At 41.5% G+C, this 10,125-nt stretch overlaps 1 protein-coding gene across 1 annotated transcript; it reads left to right on the top strand.

Annotated features, from left to right (window-relative positions):
• The first annotated feature begins 1,200 nt into the window (after positions 1-1,200).
• Positions 1,201-4,347, top strand: LOC131686817 (uncharacterized). Its single transcript, XM_058970809.1, has one exon. The coding sequence runs from the start codon at positions 1,201-1,203 to the stop codon at positions 4,345-4,347; it is 3,147 nt and encodes a 1,048-aa protein (XP_058826792.1).
• The last annotated feature ends 5,778 nt before the right edge of the window (positions 4,348-10,125 follow it).

Here is a 10,125-nt window from a genome sequence, read left to right as displayed (position 1 = left end):
AACAAGAAAAACTCACCGTTCCTTAATGCTCACAGTGGGGAGACAAGCGGCGGTACGACGGACAAGACGAATCATCAATCCAATTCGAATCGATTTCAGGCTAACTCTAAGGAGTGCCTGGTTTGTAAGGGAAGTTGTCCTAATGTGGAGAAATGCCAGCGGTTCACTGAGCTTGGATACAACTCTAAATGGGCAACTGTGAAAGAGTTCGGGTTATGCCGGAAGTGCCTACGGAAACATAAGGGACCGTGTAAGTCAAAGCAAGTTTGCGGCACAAACGGTTGCACTTTCAAACATCACCAACTGCTCCACAACAATCAACGTGAAGGAGCGCTGCGTTCCGGTAGTAGGGATTCGCATTCCGCCACGGTGGCACAAGACACATCTGTACGCGAATGCAACGCTCATCATAAGGCCACGAACAAGGGACTGTTCAGAGTTGCTCCGATCGTCATCCATGGCCCGGTTAAATCCATCAAAACTTTCGCATTTCTCGACGATGGGTCCTCACTAACTCTAGTGAAGCTACAAGGAACGCCGGAACCTTTATGCCTTAAATGGACAGGTAACAAGCGGCGGATGGAAAGTGACTCAATGAGGATGGACCTCGAAGTTTCTGGAACGGGAGAGGTTCAGAAGAAGTATCGCCTTGCAGGAGCACATACTGTTGCTAGTTTGGATTTGTTTCATCAAACGGTAGACACGGAGTTGATGTGCAAAGAATATCCCCATCTACGAGGAATCCCCATCGAATCGTACATAAATGAACAGCCTCGGATCTTGATCGGAATCGATAATGCCAACCTGACATTCCCACTCAAGGGAAGGGAAGGCAAGATGTACGAGCCGATCGCAACAAAAACACGACTCGGATGGATTGTTCACGGAGGTTCGAACACCGGAGAGGCTGTTGTGGGACATCATAGCCATAGCGTTCAGACATGTCCATGCAGCGAACGATCCGATGGTATGTTGCAGCAAGCCGTACGTGAATACTTTTCTCTGGATGGACTGGGAATTTACAGACCGGATAAGCAACTTTATTCCGTGGCAGACCAGCGTGCGCAGCAGCTTATGTAGTCAGCGTCAAAGACAGAGAGTGGGCGATATGAAGTTAGCCTGTTATGGAAGTTCGACGAATTTCGACTACCCAACAGCAAACCTGTAGCTCTACGACGCTTCCACTGCCTAGAGGCCAGAATGAAGAAACAGCCGGAGTTGGCCCAAGTATTGCGGGCGAAGATCGAAGATTATCGTAAAAAGGGGTACATCAGAAAACTGTCGGACGAAGAGCTGCAAGTTCCACAAGAACGAGTGTGGTACCTCCCGTTGTTTCCAGTGTTCAACCCGAATAAACCTGGGAAGGTGAGAATTGTGTGGGACGCGGCTGCAAAAACAAATGGTGTATCGCTGAACTCGATGCTGCTGACAGGACCGGATTTACTGACGCCTCTGGACTACGTGCTTTTCCGGTTCCGAGAGTTCCGCGTAGGACTTAGTGGTGATGTGAAGGAGATGTACTTGCAAATGGCAATGTCCAAGAAGGATCAGCACTGCCTCAGGGTGTTATGGTGTGATGACGCATCTGGAGAACCGAGCACCTACGTGACGCAGGTTATGCCCTTCGGTACCTGTTGTTCGCCAAGTTGCGCGCAATTCATCAAAAATCTCAACGCAAGCAAGTTCGAAGGGCAGTATCCAGTGGCCGCGCAAGCCATTATCAAACAGCACTACGTGGACGATATGCTGGTGAGCGTCGAATCTGAACAGGAGGCGATCCAGTTAGCAATGGATGTGAAATTCGTGCACGCCCAGGCTGGATTCGACATGCGAAACTGGATTTCTAACTCCCCTGCAGTTATGAAAGCCCTGAAGGAGAATAACAACGACGAAATCAGTCTAAACATCGGAGCAGAACTGACGACCGAGAAGGTTTTAGGAATGTGGTGGTGTACGGCTTCAGATTCATTCATTTACAAACTTTCAGCGAAGCACGACCGGGATTTGCTTGATGGGAATCGCACACCTACGAAGCGAGAGATGCTCAGAACACTCATGGCTGTTTTCGATCCACTGGGATTGATATCCAACGTGATGATCTACCTAAAAGTCCTATTCCAGGAAGTATGGCGATCCGGAATCGGCTGGGATGAGGTGATACCAGAACGTCTTAACGAAAAGTGGGAGAAATGGCTGGAGATCCTACCCAAGGTACAGACTATCAGCATACCTCGCTGTTACCGGTCTGCAACGCGGTTGGGCCCGCAAACGAACATCCAGCTACACACGTTCGTCGACGCTAGCCTGTCGGGTTTCGCAGCGGTCGTCTACCTACGTTTCGAACAGGGCAGTACTGTGGAGTGTGCGATAGTAGGTGCGAAGACACGAGTAGCTCCCATAAAGTTTGTTTCAGTTCCAAAGCTGGAATTACAGGCCGCAGTCGTTGGAGTTAGGCTAGCTGACAGAATTACAAGGTCGCTGTCGTTCAACGTTCACCAGCGGTTCTTTTGGAGTGACTCGAGGGACGTCTTATGCTGGATCCGGTCAGACCATCGCAGATATTCGCAATTCGTTGCCTTCCGTGTCAGTGAAGTCTTGGAAACCACGGGAATTACTGACTGGAGATACAAGTGCTCGAAAGAGAACGTTGCTGACGATGCTACAAAATGGCAGGGGTTTCCCGATCTCACCGAAGACAGCAGATGGTTCAAAGGTCCAAAATGCTTGTGGGAGCGCAGCGATAGCTGGCCATCAAATCTATACGAAGATGAGCATACCGAGGAAGAACTACGTGCAAACCTGTTTCATCATCGAGTTGAACCCGAACCAATCATCACTGTTCAAGACTACTCTCAATGGGAGCGGTTGCTTCGCGCCACAGCCACAACATTAAGAGCAGCGCAAAAGCTTCGCAGCACAACGCACGAACCAGAAGGCAGCAAAGGATCTCTCACAGGCGAAGAATTGAAACAGGCCGCCAACTATCTGTACCGACTGGCTCAAACAGAAGGATTTCCGGATGAAATGGGCATTCTAAGGGCCAAGGTGGGCAACAAGGTGCTACCCAAATCAAGCTCGATCTACACACTCAATCCGTTCCTGGACGAGCAACACATACTAAGAATGCACGGCCGAATCAGTGCATGTGAGTACGCTTCCATGGATGCTAAGAATCCGATTATCCTTCCGAAGGACCATCACGTCACAGGGCTGATCGTACAAGACTATCACGAGCGTTACCACCATCAGAATCACACCACCGTCGTGAATGAGTTAAGGCAGACCTTCCGAATTTCAAAGGTTAGGCGATTGTTTCAACGAGTTAGAAGCAAGTGTCAGGTGTGCAAAAACCAAAGGGCTGTTCCTTGTCCTCCCCCAATGGGCGATCTTCCTGTGGCTAGGTTGGCGGCATTCACTAGGCCATTCTCATACATTGGCATTGACTACTTTGGCCCAATGTTAGTAGTTGCTGGACGTCGAACTGAAAAGCGATGGGGTGTGCTTATAACGTGCTTAACTATACGGGCGGTACACATAGAAATCGCACATTCCCTCGATGCGAATTCATGTATAATGGCGTTGAGAAACTTTATGGCAAGGAGAGGCGTACCATTAAAGATCTATAGTGATCGTGGGACTAACTTCATTGCTTCAAATAAAGAGCTTGGGAAGGCAAGCGTAGAAATTAAAGCTGCACTGAAGGAGATGAACCAGGAGCACGTCGTCCGAGAAATCGTCAGTCCAAACACTGAATGGTCATTCCTTCCTCCAGCATCTCCCCATATGGGTGGAGCCTGGGAAAGGCTTATTCAGTCGGTGAAGAAGAACCTCATGGCACTGAAACCAGGACGCCATCCAACCGACGAGACACTCCGCAACATGTTGATGGAAGTTGAGAACATCGTCAACTCACGTCCGCTAACGTACGTTCCAGTAGAAGACCCGGAAGCTCCAGTCCTGACACCGAACCATTTTCTCGTGGGTTCATCGAGTGGACTCAAACCATACAGTGTCCTCAACGATGATTCGGTAGTTCTGCGGCGAGCATGGTGTACGTCACAAGTCGAAGCAAACATCTTTTGGCGGCGCTGGGTGCGAGACTATCTGCCGGAGTTAACCAAGCGCTCGAAGTGGTTCTGCGAAGTCAAGCCGATTGAGGTGAACGACATCGTAGTCGTCGTCGATCCAGGGCTTCCACGGAACTGTTGGCCCAAGGGACGGATCATTTCGGTTAAAACGGGCAAAGACGGACAGGTAAGATCAGCTGCTGTACAGACACAATCCGGGATCTACGAGCGACCGGCGACAAGGCTCGCCGTTCTAGATGTTCGACGCGATGAACAGTAAACCAGGGATCTGTTGTACCCGGGGGGAGTGTCACGACCCCTCGGTCGGCGCATCTCACCATTTCTATTAACCGTGCATCATGTGGAGTATGTGAAATACCACACACCAGCTCTCGGTCAGCGAGAAACGTCAACCAGGAGTTCGAAGAAGAAAAGCGACTAAATTTTCATGCGAGGTGCGAAGGCGTTATTAAAATTAATTCTTAAATCTAGTTAAACTAAACTTAAATGCTAAATTCTTATACTAAGTGGCTTATAACTATACTTAAGGCTAGTTACAGCCTAACCTAAAACTAAGTGAGTGTAAGAACGGGAAAGCGTGTTCCAGAACAAAGCTCGGAGGAGGTTGAAAATAGAAAAAGGATTAGGAGGTTAAAATAGAAAAAGGATTACGGAGGAAGCAGGATTACAAAGGAGTAGGGGTACTAAACGTAAGTTACCAAATCATTAGTTGCTGCATTTTGTACTTATTGTGACACTTACACAGGAAGTTTTAATCGCGTCCAATACACGGATTTAACACTCGGAAACTCCCCTTATTCCTGATTGACATTCGTCAACAGCGCCCTTAAATACTAAATACTAAAACTAGGAAAAATTCACATTTTGTTTGTTCCCGTAAAAATCCCCTAAGTACAATGAAAATTTAAAGCGCGCGTGCATTCAAATGCTGATTTAGCTTTCAGATCAGAGTCACTCTAGGTTTTCTTTGAACTGTCAATTTTATACAGATTGTGTAAATATTAGAGCAAATCTAGCGCGACTCCGATCTTGAATCGAAATCAGCATAAGTGGAGGAGAGCGAGTAAAGGCGCTTTAACCTAGGCTCAATAGCCAAGGCAAGAAGTAAATGTCTCTGTCCCATCCCAAAGGATCAAAGAGTGACATTAACTCCCAACGTTTTATCCTAACCCACTATAAACTGAAACGGTTGGCACGGTTGTCCTCGTTTCTTCCTCATTCAAGTTTCAAACGATTCGTTGGTTGAATTGTTCACTAAATGAATAATTCAATTGCCGTATAATATTGAAACATCTTCAAACCCAACTCTGCACATTAGGCCTGGCCGTTTTAATATTTGTGTCTTTATAATATGCTTCAAATATTAATGTTGAAAAGTAAAACACTAAAGAATAACTGCAGAGTTTTCCAGGACGCTTTTCAATACTCGTTTGTTTTGAGATAAAGTTAGAAGATTGCTGTTTCCAACTACCAAAATCAATGGTCACGAAATTCATTGTGGTTTATGCTTCTGTCCCAGCCGGTGTGAAGCGAACGACAAATAAAGTTACTTTTGTATTGTGTTCTTTGTATGAAGAACAAAGGAAACTTCTACTATACTATACCCTAGTAATCTGTCGAGATGAGTGAGTCGCAGAAGCAAGAAGTGATGCACCGGCCAAATACTGTGATTAGTGGTGATTCGCATAAGATCGAGTAGTTGTGATGAACAGCCACCTTTATTGAGTTCTACCACCTCAGGTATTCTGCGCTCATAGCGTTCAACAAATTGGATCAGGCGAAATCATTGATTTTGAATGCTTTAAAGCCATTAAATTTTAATGGTTGTGTGTGACAATGCTGTAATTAAGATCTTCATCTAAATGGACGGTGTGAGAATCAATGATCGGTTACAAGATCGGATACCGCTTACTTGCAGATACATATCACATATGGGAGAAATGCAGTACAAAACATCATGCGATAGTACAATTACACAAAGTATGCTGTGCACATATCAATGGCAAACTAGTACGTTCCAGTTCTGTGAAAAAAACGTCACATTACGAATTATTTACCGCTGAACACAAACAATTACCAAATATGTGGCACATGTTCAGGAAATATTAACAACGGCAAAAGCTGCGTCAATATCTCAAAATCTACAGCCAGCACAATCATTGAGGAAATTCAGAATCATAAAGGCAACAAGCAAGCATGTTTGCGAACATAAAGGCAGCAACCACGATTATGACACGGAAGTGTTCAATAGCGAGATAGATATGAACGACCCCCTATACGCAGTTGGTGAGGAAAAAATATTTCCCGGCTTCGTAAACAGGTATCTACGTGCAATGTAAAACCAGTAAAACTCATTTTATTATTTTTACACTGTTTCGATTGAACCGAGTTCACTTATGAATTATTTGAAAAATCGTAGAAGAAGTTTAATGGACTACTGAATACTAAAACTCTCCAAAAGTGAACGCATCATCGCAAGTGATTGTCCCGTTTAACAAAACTCAGATATCGAGTATTACGATATTGGCAACTCTATTTCAAATTTAAATGACAGGTTTTTAATTGTACCCAATTTGACTTACTGTATTAGGTCTGTGCACTCTGTACTCTTAGTATAAATACTAGACATCACACTCAAGCGTAGTAGGCAAAAAGAATATTTCAATTTTCTGAGAACGATATAGCTGAGGCGACAGTTTTTGCTTTCGCGTCATTTTAACGCATCATTATTTTCATTGGCACTTAATTTCACTTTCATGCGAGGAATTCGTTCCGTTCATGCGAGTTCGCAGCACCTTTGCGACTAAAATGTTGTGACTGGTTGAATCTATTAGTCCAATAATTTAGATTTCATGTCTTCAGTATATAGCAGTCTCACGATCTGTTTTTATTCGTTTTGGACTAAAATGAGAGATGATCAGAAATCACGGAGGAGGAAAAAAGAATCAGCTAATCTAAGAAGCCTCAAGAGCAGCTTTCGGAATTTCGCTCTGATCCTCTCAATTCGGTTTGAATAAAACGGCATTTTTGAAAACACATTACGTCTTCGGTATCCGCACAACATTCAACGTTAGGTGGAACAACACTGATTGAAATTTTTTCCTAAATTTTGGTAAAACAAACCTGTGATGTATTTTCATTGATTTGTCGGAAGCAAGTGTGATGCGAAAATTATTTAGCTCACCCATATTTATAGTTTCGACTAATTCTAGTGGTGTCATCAATATTACATTCAGTGCTTCGAAATTTCAAAATTAACTATTTGTGCTTATCGAAACTGACATTCAGATTCAACGCCTCGGTCATTCATTATCTTTCCAACTGACTGAAATTTCATGCACAATCGAATGTTTGATCGCAGAGGAAATATAAATTCCTTCACCAAACCAAAGCATTCAATTGTTATTATGTGGACAGTCCGAGCATTAGTGAGCTGCGTAATCTACGTCTAGTGCATTTTCGCTCAATAATCCCTCTCAGAGCTAGTATAGAAACAAAATTCAGTTTGTTTCTGAAACCGAACATATGCGAAACCGAATGCGCTATGTCGGGAGAATGAATGACGAGGGAAACGAACCAAACACTTCATTCATCGCGGCGGGCAGGAATTGAATTTCGGTTCTCTTGCAAGTTCACTCAGGGATGTCAATTTTTTTAAGCTCTGGTTACATTTTACAAAATTTACGTAAATTGCAAGATAACAGTAATCAGGGGATTTCCTTTCGATTAGTGAACAGTCCTATAGTAGGTAAAATTCCGGCTAGTTCAGTCAATTAATTCATTACAACATCTCTTTTGCATTGTACAAAAATTCATGAATTCCGAAATGAAACCTGTAAGCTTCGTGTGCTCAAATATAATATTTGCTTAATCTAGGTAAATACAGCTATAGTTCTTATTTATGCTTTGTAGATAATTCAGTAGTATTTTTTGTACACCCTTTACATGTCAACAAAGAAAATTACTGGTCTGTTTTTGCCATAGTTTCAAGGATCTATTAGAAGAGTTGCCTAGAAAAATAAGCCTGCCTAATGATATAAAAAGTTTCAATTTCATAAATGAGTAGAATCTGTGAAAATTTGAATACTTAAAAAAATAAATAATTAGTTGTTCTCACTTGTCTGAAAATAGTCTTTAATGTATCATCATTTAAATTGAAAATTATTATAAATTTGAGTTGAATAGGAGTTGAACCGTTTCTGCGCAACTACAAATCGCCTGCCTAATCAGAAGATTTGGAGCGAATTTCGACATTCTCTTTTATTTGTATTTAAATAATTGAGTCCTAATGAACTATACTCAAAAGAAATGACCTAAAGTGGCATGCGCGGAACTAATGACGAAGTCGAAGATGTCGTTATAATCGTTGAAGCGACAGGTCATTTCTAATGTCGATTGTGTGCAGCGTGGTTAGTGTTGTGCATTTCAGAGTGCAGCAGTGTTCGAGAACAAAGGACACGGGTTGGTGCGTAGAGGTTAATTTGTGATAGAAGATCGAGAACATCATATTCAGCCATAAGAAGCTTAGACATGAAGGTAGTTCATGACGCGGGTCTACGATCTTCTAATGTGTGTAGTCCTAATAATCGACAAGGATCTTCGTATGGTTCAGGTTCAGCGGATCGTTCCAAGGCAATTGACGTAACGCATATCGTATGAATCTGTGCTGGACAGCCTCACTTCGTTGGCTTCAAGTTGTATGATGGGGGCACTCACCAGACCACGTTTTGCAAATTCCAACGGTGAAAATGGTAGCTTATAAATTAATAATAAAAACCAAATTCAAAAGTAAGAATTCGTCGATGTACTGTACTATTTCTTGTATCAGACAACATATTGTCTATTGCCTTAGTTTTGGAACTGTTTTCACTAAGAAATTTTGAAAAATTACATTCAGTTTCAAGTGAATATCTCAAGTCACCAGAATTAATACATTTATGCAACAAGTTTTAAGCCCCTCCCGAAACAAAATCCTGGCTACGGGCCTGATGATCAAATTTAAAATATCTCCAGATCTTCTACATTTTAGAAAACTTTTGTTATGAGCATTTTGATTTAAAATGGCATTTAGAATCATATTCAAAAATGAAATTATATTTTTGACAGCAAATAGTACCTATGAATTATAAAAATATGTCAAAAGTTGTTGTTAGGAAAACTGTTTTATTGAAAGCTTCTCCAAGAGCCAAATACACTGAAAAAAATTATTTTACGTCTTTAAAGCGATAAACATTAAATTGGTGGCATTTGATGATGGTGTAATGCGAATAACTTTTAAAAAGGGCTTAATTACACGAATTAATTGTTTCTGTTGAAGCAAAATTCCAAATTATCTCGAAAACTATGTCATTGTGAAAGAAATTTGTTAAATGCATTTTGATTTACACCAGGGGCGGATCCAGAAAAAAAATTCAAGAGGGGTTCGAAATTTCGTTTTTAAAAAGTACATTGTACAATATGTAAAAATTTCATTTAATGGAAATCGGTATCGGTGGTCAAATTTGGCTTGAAAAAAATAGAGTTTGAAACTAATATAAAATTCAAACTAATTTAAAATTTCTCAAAAGTTGAAAATTTTCGGTAGGGGTCCAGACTCCCAGAACCCTCCCTCTGAATTCGCCACTGATTTACAACTATAATTAGAATTAGAATTCTATTCTGTAATCATATTACAGTATGTATGTTAAAAAAATTAAGTAATAAAAACTTTTTTAATAATAATTTCTCCATCATGCAATTTATTTAGATTTTTTTTTGGTAAAATATGAAAAATTTAGAAAAATGGGCTTTTTTGCAATTTAAATTTTTAACATACTTTTTTTGTTTTTATGAAAAATAGCACAACAATTTTTTCAGTGTATATTTTTTTAGAATAGAAAAATTCATTCCCTGTAACTCCTTCTCCGATAGTTTTGTTGCGTAAAATAGAGTAACCGAAACAAAAATTTTCGATAGTTATGCACGTAGAAACGTCTATGCCCTTTTAATAAATTGTGCTTGAGTCAAAATAATCTTATTGACTGTGGAAAATGTTTAG

Source organism: Topomyia yanbarensis, chromosome 3 (genome assembly GCF_030247195.1).
Source record: "Topomyia yanbarensis strain Yona2022 chromosome 3, ASM3024719v1, whole genome shotgun sequence".
Classification (NCBI taxonomy): domain Eukaryota; kingdom Metazoa; phylum Arthropoda; class Insecta; order Diptera; family Culicidae; genus Topomyia; species Topomyia yanbarensis.
This window is presented reverse-complemented; position numbering and strand designations above follow the sequence as displayed.